The sequence below is a fragment of the Aethalodelphis obliquidens genome, unplaced genomic scaffold (assembly GCF_003676395.1).
Source record: "Aethalodelphis obliquidens isolate GAN/ISIS:26980383/991018 unplaced genomic scaffold, ASM367639v1 scaffold7, whole genome shotgun sequence".
NCBI lineage: Eukaryota > Metazoa > Chordata > Mammalia > Artiodactyla > Delphinidae > Aethalodelphis > Aethalodelphis obliquidens.
In genome coordinates this window covers 48824078-48839711 of record NW_020837951.1, presented here as the reverse complement: position 1 = coordinate 48839711, position 15634 = coordinate 48824078, and the positions used below count along the sequence as shown (strand labels likewise).

At 37.6% G+C, this 15634-nt stretch overlaps 1 protein-coding gene across 2 annotated transcripts in view; it reads left to right on the top strand.

Annotated features, from left to right (window-relative positions):
- Positions 1-15634, top strand: part of MAMDC2 (MAM domain containing 2) — a 189251-nt gene that overhangs the window by 139875 nt on the left and 33742 nt on the right. The window contains exons 12-13 of one of the 2 annotated variants that reach the window (XM_027105708.1): positions 13110-13203; positions 14888-15040. In XM_027105708.1, coding sequence (XP_026961509.1) covers positions 13110-13203; positions 14888-15040 — 247 coding nt within the window. The remainder of the gene's footprint in view (positions 1-13109; positions 13204-14887; positions 15041-15634) is intronic. The other variant, XM_027105709.1, reaches the window with a different exon arrangement.

Here is a 15634-nt window from a genome sequence, read left to right as displayed (position 1 = left end):
TTGATGGAAACTATAATATATATTTCTACTTAAGGAATGATAGCAATGGTAAGAATTTCCCAGAGACCATTCTAACAAAATAGCCGTATGGATGGCTGTGTAATGTCACAGCTGCCAACAGCAACAGGAACTTTTATTGAACACTTTCCACGCGCCAGACACCGTGCTAAGCACTCAACATGCATTACTTCATTTGATGCCGCAGCACGCTAGGAAGGAAAGCTGTGTAGCCCTATTTAACAGACAAAGAAAGCTTGTGCAGAACATTAAGGACGTTCAACAGCACACAGCTATTAAGAGGCAGAGCAGAGAGGTAAATCCAAGTCTTATTCAATCCAGAATCCATGCTTTTTATACCATACCTTAATGCCCCCACCCCAGCCCTCTCCTGGCTAATGTGGAAAGTGTAGGATCAGATAAGAAGGGGAAGCCAGCCCTAACTCAAGACTTCAAAAAATCTCTAGGGCTTCATTATTAACTCTCTGTTGTTCTATTTTAGAAATCACTTTGGCTCCTAGGAGGGGGTCAAAATTCAAGGTGGTTCAGCACAGACAAAGGAGATCTGTGGGGTAGAGGGAAGTACAGCATAATGCTCAAGAGACTTGGCTGTGGGCTCTCTGGCGCTTACGCCTTTATAATTGGGGCTAGTTATGTGAATATTGCTGAGCCTTGCTTTTCTTCATATGCAAAATGAGTGTATTAGTAGTACATGCCTCATAGGATTACGGTGCATCATGTAAAACCCTTAGCATAGTACCTGGCACATAGCTGACATTAATGTAGCTGGAGAGAGAATGACGAAGAGACTAAAGAATTTTTTTCCTAGGTCCTGATCTTTATAAGGTTTCATAGGTGACATCTCTTCAGTACCTGGGTAATTCTGTCCCTGAACTTTTGCTGTGAAGTATTCTTTAAATTAAAATCAGGTCGGAGTTAAATCTTTATTTTAATAGTACTAGACTACTGCACTTACACAATCATGAACTGCTGACAATATATTTGTTAACGTTTTAGAAACATTTTGTAAGGGCATGAATCATGAAATGGTTTTCTTGATCTGTTTTTCCTCAGCATGTTACTAAATAGAGAGCAGGTAATCAAGAGTTACCTTGAGACTTTCACACACTAGAGATGGTAATGCGGAGAGGGAACAATTCACTCCAAAGTGCTTTTCTTGAAAGCTAAATGTCAGGAGAGACTAAAGAGTCGCTGTCAGAAAGTCTGTAATGATGAAGCGCAAACATTAGCCTTTTTTTTTTTTTTTTGGATGGCTTGATGTTCTTTTAATGTATGAAAAAAATGTTTGAGCCTAGTGTAAACATGCTTTTGGTCCCTGAATTTTTTTTTTAACATCTTTATTGGAGCATAATTGCTTTACAATGGTGTGTTAGTTTCTGCTTTATAACAAAGTGAATCAGTTATACATATACATATGTTCCCATATCTCTTATGTTCAAATCCTTGGGCTGACATTACGCTTGGTCACTATAGCACCTATATCAGGTCCCGCAATATCTTTTGACTTGAAGCAAGTTTTCCCTGTAACAAAAGACCATTAAGTGGTCTGTTAATTAGAGGCACTGGGAGGAACTCAATATCATGTTCATCAAATATTTCTTTTGGAAAAAATGTTAAATGTCCCATAAATGAGAGCATGACCAGGCATTCTCTTTCATCTGGGTCTGGCTTAATGATCAGCTCAGCAGTCATTAAAGTCTGCATGGTAAACCCTTGTAAGTCTGCATCTTTATTCTGTTGTAAGATTAAAGAACAAACTTCAAAAGTCATTTATGGAGATGGAGAAAACCCCCATCTGGCCAGTCTGAAAAAAATATAAATACATTTTTTTTGACCAGGCAAGAACCTTATGTCAGCACTTCTCAGAGTATGTCCCGTGGAGTACAAATCCCTTCAGTTATTCCATTGAAAACGGGTTCTGTGGTCAAATGAGTTGGGGAAGTTTTGTATGCTAGATCTCTACTTCCACATACACACATGAAGATTCACCCTGCACAGTAACATGTTAGAAACTCTGGTAAGTTCTACATTAAGGAATCCTGTTCAACCTTGTGTAAGGTGGCAGTTTCCTCAGAGTACTTGACATAGAACCCTTGTGTTGTGCATCATACTACTATCATAGCATTATGTATTGTATGGAAATTGTCCATTTACCTGCCTACCTACATTAGCTTACATCAGACTGTAAGCTTCTGGAGAACAGAGATCCATATCTTATTTATTTTTTATTTCTTATGTGAACACAATTTCTGGAACAGAGTGGGTACTCAATAAATAGTTGGAAAGAGAACCGAACTCTCAATGAATATGTGTTGATGGCAAGGAAGAACAATGTAAATACATCAAAGGAAGAAGAAAGGTGAACTGTTTCTGCCTTTGAATCATATAAACCATAATCTCTTATAACGTAGCACCTGTGCAATTGGTCCTGCAAGGAATTTGAATGTGAACACTTAAAAGCAGGAACATCCTGCTGGAGTGGATACAAGGATGCACATAAACACATATATGCCAAGTCTGGTTTGGGGCTTTTTATGATGATATTTATTAAAACCAAAAGCTGTAACTCTTTTCTTTGGAACAACTTACATTGCACCATTTCCCTATTCCCAAAGACTGATATGAGGTTTTCCCAGCTCTCTTGATTTTCGTGATCCCTTTCCTGTCCCCCAACACAGCTTCTCCAGCCTCCATTCTGTGCTGTGGTCCATGGAGCACCCACTTCCACATCATAGTCTCCCCACCCACAGGTCCTTCTGGCTTCTCCTACCTTGGTCCTCTTAAGCCCTGGGAACCCTCAGCAGGTATTTTCATCTTCTTTTCCCTAAGCTTCTCAGCACAGCTGGAGAAAATGAGATTAATCGCCACTGTCCCCTCCAGGCTGCTGGGAAAGCCTTTTATTCAGATCATCTCTCACTGACTTCCACGCTCGTTCCCCACCCCAGATATTCAGATCCATTTTCACTCGCAAGTTTCCAACTTGATCCTACCTGCCTCATTCTTAGGATGTGACCTCATGGGTTCAACTGCCAAAAGAATGAAGACATTGAACACAAGCCCCTTCAATTCTGTTCCTCTCTGAATCCTCACTTGCCTCTCTTTGAATCTGACAATTGGTTTCTCAGTCAAAAGCAACCGGTCATCTATACGTTTGATTTCGTCGTCCTGCCTCCGCTGGGACCTTATTTCATAAATTGTTCCCTCTCTCATAAATTTTCAATTTCCATTAGTCCTTTGCATGCTGCCAACATATGTTGGTCATACAAATGAACAGCAAACCTTCCTTTCACCTTTTTACCCATTTAAGTTGCCACCCTATTCCATTCCTTTAGTCTTCAAACTCCCTGGAACACGTGTCTTCAATTACTGTCTAGGAACCAGTGCAGTTTCTCCTTCTTCACATCCTTGCCTTCCTCCCCCACTGCTCCCTCAAGGGTTTATCAACAGCAAATATTTCCCATTGATCTTGCTGCAGGAATCATCATACCTGAGAAAATCCTACCCTTCTCTCAAAGTCCATCTCAAGAGCCCCTTCCTCTCTGAATCTTGTATAAGTCATTAATTTGTGTTTTGTTGGGATGAGATTGTATGATAAAAGATCCTAGGTCAGGGCTAGGAAGACTTGGCTTGAAGTCTTGACTCTGGCATGAAATGACACAAATCAGAATGTCATGTCACCTCTCCATGAAATAAAAACATGTTTTAAGATGTCCACTCAGTCTCTTCTAATTCTTATTATATTTTTAGACATCTTAATGTCAGGAACTGTCTTTTAATATTGTGCAGCACAGTCCTTGTGGATAGCTTTCTCTATTACTTTATTTCCTCTCGCAATTATCTTCTCATTTTAGCAAAAAGTGAATGAAATTTGTCTGTGATTTGGATTTCTGCTTTTCACTTTGCCCTTTAATAATGAAAATGAAACTAGTTGTAAAATATCTAGGGTTCTAAAATTTTTAAAGACAACACTTAGCAGTTTGCTTGGATAGAAGAACAGGTCTAGTAAGTTTCTGGAGAGATTTTATAAATAGGTGGCTATTTAATAACAAGACACTCTGCTATAAAGGGACTAAGGAATCAGAAAACCAATGTGTAGATAAGATACATGAGAAAAGGTGAATTTCCTATCACATTTCATGATGTCTGAGAACATTGGGAAATGGCTGCTCCAGGATATTAATGTTCCAGCATAAGTAAAGCAGGGCAGCTGAGTGCAAAGCAGAAACTGCAAGATCATTAATTTCTGACACAATAATCAACACATTATAGAACAGATTAGGGTGGTTCCATACACAGAGCCAGGAAAATTATACTGTCAAGTGGAATATGTCTTAATGTGAAATTGGATAGAGGAGCTAAGTATGGAAAAGGAGCCTACTGTTGAGTTTTTCCAAGCAAAACTCAGTGTCAGCTGTCAGTCCAGGAATTCTAAATTACTTTAAATATGCATAAGGCAGAGTTGAGATAATCTGATTTTCCTTCTCTTTCATTTCCTTTCAGATATTTGTTGTTGGGTTTCTGTGTTTCATGTCAATTTATAGGGAAATGACTGGAAAGACTGATTAGCACAACTGGTAGTTGCTAACACACAGCTTACATGAGTGTGGTGTTTATGTCAGTGCATTCTTTCATGACTTTCCCAAGGAATTAATTTCATAGAATATGGCTGGATTACCACGTTTGTTCTCTCAGCACCATGGAGATATCTGGGACATTCTTTCCCCATAGTCTTATTAGTAAGCTTAATTAAGCAAAAATGTATTCCAAAGATTGTTTATAAACCTAAAAACACTACCTCCCTCCACACTTCCAGATTCCTAATCTTGTATTTCACAGCCTCACGATGGCTGCCTTTATAGGGAATCTTTTCCTGGGTTTTTTGGATGAGGCAACACTGACTAATTTGCACTTTGAGATTCTCTGGTGATCCTCTGGTTTCCTGAGCTCATAGACCAGGTAAGTATTTGCTGGACACTCTAGGTATAAGCTCAATTCACTTACTTGGAAATCGGCAATTCACATATTAGTAAAGACTCGCTACTTTCTCCCACAGAAGAATACCTTATTTCCTTTTGCATAGATATCCCCACCTTTTTCTCCCTCACTTGTGTGGCTTTCTCTGGGCATTCTGTGCTCTGTCTTTGCAGTACCTACATCTAGTAGAAGTCTCTCTCCAGGTGGTCAACAAGCTACCTCCCTATGCATCTCCCACCACACCCTGAAGGGTCATGAGCTCCTATTTTCTCTTCAACATTGGCTTACATGTGAATGTAGGCAATGCTCAAAGACGCATTACTATTTGTGGCCTGCCTATTTCATCTCAGTCTCTGAACCAAGACATTTAGTTCTCCCTTAGTGTCTTTCTCCAAATAAAAATTGCCTAATAAACATATCTGAAAGGCAAATGTCAAGCCAGAAAAAACAGTTTGCAACGTATATGACAAACTCCTAATACATTTAAGCTTTAAATTTAATATATCAATAAGCAAAACATGAACTAAGAAGTAGGAAGGTGGGCAATGAATATATATAGGCTAATCAGAAAAAAAGAAATATGACTAGAAAATAAATGCACAAACATGTCCAACTTCATTTATAATCAAAGAAATTTAAAAAGTAATAAAATAGCACATTTGTCTATCAAATGGATCAAGATATTTTTAAAACATAATACTCTGGAGTATGATATTTGTATTAATAGCTGCATTCATACTGCCTATATTGTTCAGTTTATCAATTAAAAAATCTTTCACTTTAGGCCAAAAATATATAGATGTATATATAATATAGGAGTTATTTATATACTTAAATTTCATTTATTAAATATTTATATATATATATAATTACATATTTAAGTATATTATATATAAATCATTGCCCTGGAGAGGTGAGTATTCAAGGAAATAGGATTCTCATAAGCTCTAGCGTGAAGGTAAATTGATATAATATTACTAGATGACAATTCAATTACCTGTATCAAAAAGAAAGATCCCAAACATGCATATCCTTTGACATAATAATTCTAATTCTAGGATTTTATCATCAGGAAATAATCATGGTTATGCACAAAGGTTTATCTACCAATATTCATCACAGCAGTATTTGTAATATTGCAAAATTGGAAACTGCCCAATTATCCATCAGTAGGGGTTGATTAAATAAGTTGTAACACAGCTAAAATGGGCTTAGCATTATACAAGCTTTTAGCCACAGCTCTGCCTCAAGTCAGGATCTCCACTTTGCCCTGGGAGTTAATGAAAATAAGACCCACACTGTCTCTATGTCTCATACATGAGCAGAGTGAAGTCATTATTCCTGTTTGGCTATTAGCTAAGGTCACTGTCTTCTCCTGACCCAGAGAAATTCATCCAGAGCAGGGGTGAGCCCTTGAGAGTCAAGACAAAGACGTAGATTCCGCCTTTTTTGCAATTGATTGTGTTCTCCAAGTCTCCTGGTAGGACTGACGTTTTATATCTCCATCCACGTGTCACAATAGGACCGTATTATGATGTTCATCCTTGGGCATGACAATTAAATTGATGATTACATTACATTGCTCAGGGAAGTGTTTGACCAGGGGTCCTCCCTAAGGGAGGTGGGCCGGAGATGAACCACATTGTATGTTCAGGAAGGCATTCACACCTATTTCCTTTAGTGACGATGAAAGGCTTATAGGAAAATTTTATATAATAATGTTCTCGTTATTAGGGTGTGAGATTAGATCCTAAAACTCTAAAAATGATACCATCTCACCTTTAGTTCTAATGTTCATTTTTTCAGAGGCTTTTCATGTTTATTTTCCATTTAGACCCTCAATACTAATTGTACAGGATTGTGCAGGATCTATGTCCCACAAAAAAGAGAGCATGAATTTTGGAGTCAGACAGACCTCACTCCCAAAACAAAGGAAAGGAAGTGAAAATGGGTGCAAATGAAGATAAGATTGAAGGTGTGGATGTGGGGAGTTGAGGGGATTCTTTCCTATGGGCTAAATTTTCCGTGTGGAGCAGACATAAGGTCATCGGCTAAGAGAGAGAAGGACATCAGTGAAGTTAGGGAACACCTGCTGTGGAGAGGCGGGGTTACTGCCTGCGAGGAGAGGTTTCAACACTCACCAGCCCTGAAATTCAGTCACGATCTATGTAAGATTCAGGTTCTGGTGCCAGGTGATGGAGAACTCTTTATAAACATACATAAGGCAAAATGACAGGAAGCTAGTTGTAATATAAATACAGGTCAAAGACATACTTGTCCTCTGCTATTAATTGGGGAGTTTCAAGCCTTTCAGAATCATATTCTAAAATACCTAAAGCAAAAAGGAGAAAATGAGCAGATTGGTATAATGAAATATGTTCTATCAGATATTCGGAGTGTCATGTTTCATGGCCGGGTCTACAGCTAGCTGTTATATGACCTTGAGCTCATATCATAGGGTCTCTGGGCCTTTTCCTCATTCTAAAAAAATATCTGATTCTGAGGTCTCTTCTGGAAACTCCTTTTCCTTTTCAGTGACCAAATGATTTGAAAATAATGCAGATTTCTGAAATCAGTGAGTTGAGAGATCTGGGTATTTACCACACAAATAACAATGAAAAACTTTGCTGCTGATCTGCAAATCTACCACAGGGTGCCCTCTACCCTAAAATGGAAGGCTCTTACAAGCAGACGGACTCATGCTGGGTAAAGCTGGAAGCTGTTCACTCTTTGTTGCTTGTGAAAGCCAAGAGCTGAATTAAATCAGATGGGTCTTTAAGAAAAAAAGAAACAAAACAGATGGATCTTTTAAGAAAAAAGTGTTGGTCAGCTAAAGACTTATTTAAAAACACATGGTCATTCTGCCTTTTGTGGGATCTGAAGACCAAATATAGTATCTGCATGAGGCATGCTGTTACGGTTTAGCAACTATTTCCCCAAACATGGCTGGAATTCTAAAAATACTAAAGTCTCATACTCATTTTTCTAGATAAAGCTCCACTCAGCCTGTCTTTAGGGATTTGTGAAAATTCCACCCTTTTAGCCAAGTGTCTAATGTCAGAATTTTTGTTTTGCTTTATGTTTTTTTTTTTAATTCTCTTAACAACTTATTGTCAAACAGTTAAATGAATGCAGTTGCATTACATAGTATAGTATATCCTGCAATTGTGTCAAAAGCATCTTAATGAAGGGCTCTGGAATTCCACTGACTGGATTATAGTAATTTTGTGAGTAATTATTCCACCAGCTCTGCAGTCGCCATATCCAAATTTATCTGTGCAGATGATTCCAGAAGATTTCAAACCTCGTCAGAATAGAAGTTAAATTTAACCCAGAATCAAACTCTCTGGTAAATTGTTGAGGTCCACTGCTTATAACAAGAACGTAACTAGGTTTATTTTCGAACATGGGTAATTTATGGTGTTGTTGGCATAGGATTGAAATGTTTCTATGTGAAGATAGGAGGCCATTTCTGGAAACTATCATTCACATACTAATTATAGGCCCAACTGGGGCTCTTCAATTGGTAAAGTAGGTGGTGGATTAACCCAACAACCTGGCCAGCGATGTCTCTCTGGAAGGCCATGAAACTACTTTAAAAGTCAGTGAAAAACCAGTCAGTTCAGCCAGTGTTGAGCTCTTTAATACCAACGATGCTTTTTTAACTACACAACAAAGGTTTGTGGTTCCCTGCAAAAGCTTTCATTACTTCCCTCCCTCAGCAAAGCCCTATTCATTGTGTTGGGTACCACTTAAACTATGACACTTCATAAAGTTATAATTAGTAACCCTAATGTTTTTTCTTTCCTGCATGCTTTAATCAAGAACTTTTCTGGACTTTTACAGGTTTAGGGGCAGTCTAGCCCCTCTGAGTAACCCAGCCTTGTGGCTGCGTTTCTGTACAGACTCTCTCTCCACCCCACTGTCCCCACCCCCTGGGAGGGAAAAACTTTAGGAGAGAATTAAAATTTGTATACTATGAGGAAAGTTTTCTCAGTTACCCTTAGGATTTGCTCCCTGTCATTATGTTATTTTGAGGGAGTAGATCATTCTTTTTTGAAAGGGAGGCAAGTGAAAACAAAGAAGATACTCCATTGCCCTTTGACAATTTGCAGTTTTCTGAAGAAGGAAATTGGAAGAGTGAACCCCTGATCATCTCCAGGATGATTATTCAGCTGGAGTGTCAGTCCATCTCCCTTGCTTTTTTGCTCCTTTGCCTTTTCTTTCCAGAGCTTGAGGGTATTTCATTGCTCCTTAGAACTACCACCTGGTGATGTGCAGAGGCGAAGAAAACTAATTCAATCTAGCCTGCTTTTAACATGTAAACAACTGTCCTGCTCTGCCTGGGAAGAATTAACAGGTTGAAATTGACAGAGAATCCAAAAAGGAGGTAACAGATCTGAAAGTTCCTCACATAGGGACTACACGTAATAGAAATTTAGCAAGTGGGGTTTGATAATCCACATAGCAGTTTTCTACCACCTTTGACTGGTGGTTCTCAGCCAGAAAAGATTTTGCCCTGGCCCCCCTCCCCAAAGGGACATTTGGCAGTGTCTGGAGACATTTTTGATTGTTATAACTTGGGGGTGATATTGATATCTAGTGAGTAGAGACCAGGAATGCTTAACATCCTGCAATGCACAGGGCAGTCCCCTACAACAAACAATTATCTGGCCCCAAATGTCAATAGGGCTGAGATCAGAACACCCTGCTGTAGATAAATGAGCATGTGCAATGTCTAATTTTAATATGATAAGAAGTAAGTTAAATCATGTTTTTGATCCTTACTTGACTATATTTAAAATTATTTGTTTGCAAATATGTATTTATCACTCTCTCCATTCACTGCCTATTTGTATTTCCAAAGTTAGTCTAGCTAAGTTTTCTCAACAATTAATATTCTCTATCAAAAAAAATTTTAAGTATCACTGGTCCCTAAGGACTGGAACCTTTAGTGCACTGAAACAAATTCATTTACACAAATCTAATTTGCCCTAACTTTTAAGAGATTTGCATAAAATCAAGAACACTGTCTAAGGGACAGCAATTTACTTTGTCCCTCTTCTCCCCTCTTAAATAGATATTAGTATCTATTCAAGTTGCCTAAGATTTTTTTCCCAGTCTTTAGAGATATTCTGTTTACTTTGAAATACTGCCAAAAATGAAATAAACACTGTTTTTTTAAAAAAAAAATCTATAAATAAACAAGAGGTTAATCCCCTTAAGAATTTAGACTATGGACAATTTCCTTCTTGTCACATTCTTAATGGGACCCAGGGAGAGAGTTCTTAAGAACAGACCAAAATGTTTGGCTTTCTCTTCGCCTGTGTCAGCCAGGCCCAATCCTCAGCTTACCCAGTCACCAACTACCCTAAAATAACCTCTCCACCTCAAGAGGCCCTCAAAATGCAAGATGGCGGCACAAGAATAGGAGATGACGTTATCAGCATTATTTATAGCAGGGTGGAAATCCAATGTGTTAGACCAAACAAGCTGATCTTGTCACGTTTCTTTTGTGTGTTGGCATGCTGATAGACAACTGCCAAACAGATCTGAGGTTTGAGGCCATAGTTTCAATCTAGTACATAGCTGACTGACTTTGTGGCTCTTTTATCAGAACAACATGTGGTCTGGCCGGTATTCTAAGTGTAGAAAGAGTTCTAAGATAGGAATAACCTAATGGCCTGCTGTTGTCCAGAACATCTTTAGCATTTCACTTAACCCACTGTGGCAGTTCACAGATTTGTTTGGAATGTCCAAAAGGAGCCAGGAAGCTCTATCCAGTGGAACATTCTGCAATGAGGAAATGTTACATATCTTCCATAACCAGCTCACTTGATCACTGGCTCTATGTGGCTGTTACGCACTTGAAATGTGATTAGTGCACCTAAGGAAATGAATTTTAAATTTTATTTAGTTTTCATTTAAATAGCCACATGTCCTCGTGGCTACTATAATAAACAGTGCCAATCTGAAAAACAGTAACTCATTATTCCACATCTTCATTATAGATATTTTGATTCCTTCTTCTTTTCTCTCAATTATAAATATAGCAAAATTAAAGAATGTTTAGAAAATGAAATTCTATTCAATACCCGTAATTTCATGAACCTAACAAAACTGTTATACATTTGGTAAATTTTCAAGGTTTTTTTCTATGTATTTTTAGATGAGTTCGATATAATTTACCTTATTTTATTTTGCTTTATTTTATCTATTATAACCAGCTTTTTTTCACTTAACATTATGAAAGGAATATATTTCTCTACTACTAAATAATATTCACAAGCTGTCAGAGTGAATGATTGCCTATTTCTTAGATTGTAGCACCATGATTTGTGTATTTCCTCTGTTTTTGAAATCTTGGGTTCTTTCATTTGTTTGCTTCCTTGCTTGCTTGGTTTTATGGTCATTATAAAATAATGCTGTAGTAAACATGTGAAAGCATGTTTACATTTCTCCTCTTTAAGATATCTTTACCTGCCAAATGTTTGAGTCTTATTTAGGTAATACTTTACATGGTGAATCATTTCACTACCACAGAATCATTTTGAAAAAGTACTTTTTCACCATTCATGTCAAAAACAGACTTTAAAGAAGCGAAAGGAAAAGAAAGCCAAATCTTTTCTAGGGGCAGCACTATTAATTCAGTAAATTACGAGACAGATTACTACTCCTTCCCATAGAACAGGAAGAATTGCTGATAAAATGTAACTGTACTCAGGGCTGATGCCATAGACCTCTGCTTTGCAAACGGGGAACAAGTTCCCACGCATAAATCCTACAAGTAAAATATTTTACATAGTCAGATCATCTCTAGAATTTATAAAGATAAGAAAATTAATGGAAGTTAAATTAAAAAACCCAAAACGCCCCTTTTATTTTGTTCCTTGTAAATACATATAGTTATATATTATCACATCTCCAAACTATCCTTTTTATAATTTAAAGTAATATGAATACAGTCCAAGTAAACTTTCACACATCTTACGATTAGGAGTTATTCTGAAGATATTGGCCTAAGACATTTTATATTTTGCATAGTGATAAACTGTCATGAGATTTTTCAATTTCTTTTTAAATAAATTCTATATTCTGGTGGCTCTGATCATCAAAGAGCAGTTAGATCCTATTGATAACACAGATAAATTGAAGACATAGCATACTGTATATTAGAACCTAAAAAGAATCAAATGTTCTCATTATTCATAATTTGGGTTGTACTTTCTGTAATATCTCTTTGTCTTTTTTGAATTAAGATTTGTATTTGAGGGATTGACCATGGACTGAATGACCTTGTGCTCATTAAGCATTAGGTTATACCTGTGAAGCAGCTTTGTAAACTGCAAAGTACAGTGAAAATCTAGTATAAATGTTTTGAAAAGCGCTCTTTGCTCATCCTATACATGAAAAGGAGACTTTTAAATTGGCTTAATGGAAAGAAATCCAAGACTTTTCTCTCTGTCTTTGGCACAATAAATTTAATAATTTATAGTAGAGATTTATTTTTCCTTCACATACAACAGTAAAAATGTTTGGCCTGATAAAATAACTGCATTTAGGGCTTTTATTAGTGATAACACTCAAGGACATAGATCTTTACTTTGGAAATGGAACTTGGGTCTCCAGATAGCAAATCACTGGGACTTTGTTCACTCTATGAATGAAGCACATTGCCAGAAAGTCAATTCCAAAGAATCAATAGTGTGTTTACACTGGAAATGTTTGTAAAAAAGCTTGGACTGCCATCCACCCTGTACGCGCTTTGTGGATTATCTGGGGAAAATATTTAAAAGTTGACTGGTTTTCCTCTGCCACCTAGTTAACTTCTTGCTTTCCTCTCCCAGTGTTTTAAAGAATGTAAACTAAGTTCAGCATTAGTGTACACAACATATCATTGTGAGCTTGATTCTACTGAAAAAAATAAGAGAAGTAGTCCCAGGGTCATATATAAATGGTTAACCATTACTCATGCCACTGTAATCTGTGGTTCACAGACAATGAAGAGGTGCCTGTAGTTTGCTTCTGCACATCTGTTGTGTCAAGTACATCCCAGGTCGTAAGTGTTTCCAATTTTTGGTTGACAGAACTCACAGTTTTACTTTTCTGAATTGCAGGTGGTTTTCATGAGCCTGTGCAAAAGTTTTTGGGACTGTGGACTTGTAGCCCTGGATGACATCACAATAGAATTGGGAAGCTGCTCGTCTCCAGGTAAGACGGCGGTCATTTCAGCTTTCTTTTGTCTCCCTGGCCATTTCATGGCATGTCCTGTTTCTCTAAGAACATACCACGTACATTTAATCTGTGCTAGTCTGTCCTTTGCCTTTCTTGTCAGAAGTGCCTCTCTCATTTAGAAATGATGCCTTGAATGCAATGTGTGACTTTGTACATATGACTTGACCCCTGTATCTTCATCTATAAGAGAGGTGGTAATACCTACCTGAAAAGTGGGGATAATACACTTAAATTCCCTAGTGTAGGACCTGGCACAAAACAGTGCTTTAAAAACAAATGCCTTCTATTATAATTCCTTTTGTTATTATTATTGTTGTTGCCTCATACGCATGCAGGTTTTCAAGAAATATTGGTGAAATTATTATACATAGACTAGGTAAACATATCATATCTAAATGATAATAAATAAATATTTTCCAAGTGAATTAAATGACAGTGGAGCAATGGAGCAAGCATTGATGATAGTGACAAATATTGTGGCTGTGTGTTGGACCTTATGTCTAATGAGAAAATTGTGCATACCTCAACCCAAATCATTGGTTTCTATCTACTAATTACCACTGCATCCTAAGTCTCAGGGTATCCATTTCTTTAACAAACAGGCAAATTGTGGCATCAATTTGGCACCAGAGAATAATCTCCGTGTTTATTTAATTAAAAGATAATTTGTTTGTAGTCTATTTGTGTGGCATTGCAAGAACAACATAAAACAAGATAAAAATCTCTACACTCAAGACGTAGAAAAGGGAATGAGCCTTCATTAGCTTGTAGTGTATATAAAATAAAATGAAGTAAAATAATTATCATGCAAGAGATGGAAAAGATAAGCTATTTATTAGAGAATCTAGAGGTAGGGAGGTACAACCAAAGAAGTCCCCAGGAAGTTGGGAGGTGACACCACTCTAATAATAATCATTATTACAGTTATTGAAGATAGCACCCAAAGACATAAACATTTGTTTTTGGAAATGGAAAATAAACCTCCAGGCAGCAAAACACCAAGTTCTAATTTATATTTAGCTAATATTTATTGAGAACTTCATGTTCTAAATATTTTACATACATCATCTTATTTAATCCTCACAACCCCCTGAGGTGGATACCACTAATATTCCCACATTACAAATAAGAATGCTGAGGCACAGAAAAATTCAGTAACCTGCTCCTCACATATTAAGCTATGTCTCCAAAATCACATTTAATTCTTTCACATTCTCCCCCTCCTCCAAAGCAGCTATAGAGTTGCTCTGAGGATTCCCTTCACTCATTCTGGATTTCTGAAGAATGCTCCTGCATGCCGTTTTATTATTTTTATGTTTCCATAGAGGCAACATACCTCCAATTTTCAGAGCTTTATAAGCTCATTCACACAAATAAATTCACAAGTCAGAGAAAGTTTCTTTCTCAAAGTATTCCCATACTTTTGGATCTAGATTTCTGATTGTTCTCTGCCTCTCTGGCAGAACCTAGGGTGGAGTCCAGCCTCTAGCTGGAAGCACCAGCGTGGCTTAGGTGGGCTTCTGGTGAGGGGGGCTGCCTCTTCATGTGCGGCATGTGGCCAGGCGACACCCATACGTGCAGCACGTGCTTCCAGTGAGCCTTGGAATACATATTCATTGAAAGAGCCTCAGCAATTGCATCACCTGCTGTTTCCTTGCAGAGAAGCTTCCAACTCCACCTGGAGAGTGTACTTTCGAACAAGATGAATGTGCATTTACTCAGGAGAGAAGGAACCGGAGCAGCTGGCACAGGAGGAGGGGAGAAACTCCTACCTCCTACACAGGACCAAAGGGAGATCACACTACTGGGGTAGGTGAGTTATGCCACATGGTGCTGTTTCCTAAGGAAACCAGAAATAGCATTCTAGGGGTCATTTACTGCATTTTGAAATGGGAAAAATGATGTGTCTAGAATGAACTGCGCGTGGGATGCTACACATGTGGGGTAGGTAATTCAGTATGTGCATTTAAAATCATTCTTTCTGTTTATTACATTGCTTATATATCTTGCTGGAAAAAGGATTTAAAGAGCTTACAAAAATATGCACACAAAGACAATTTAATTAGAGGTAGGTTTAAAAATAAAAGAGAGATGGACAAAAATAAAAAAAAAGTATATGATGATGTAAACTTAAGCCCAGGACTCAGACCTAGTATAGAAATATGCTGGCAGACAGGGGAGGAGATATATCAGTTTGAGTCCTCACTTTCTAGAAACTGAAAAAGATGGAAAACTCATCTGTAAAACATGACTTACAGTGTTCTTAGGATAGAAACAGATGAAGCAGTCCATCAATGGGTGGAGGCAATAAGGAGGTGCATTTTCTGTAGAAAATGTATAAACTACAATAAACTAGGCTAAAAGTTGATCTACTTCTTATTATCACCATGTGTCAGCAATTGTAAAC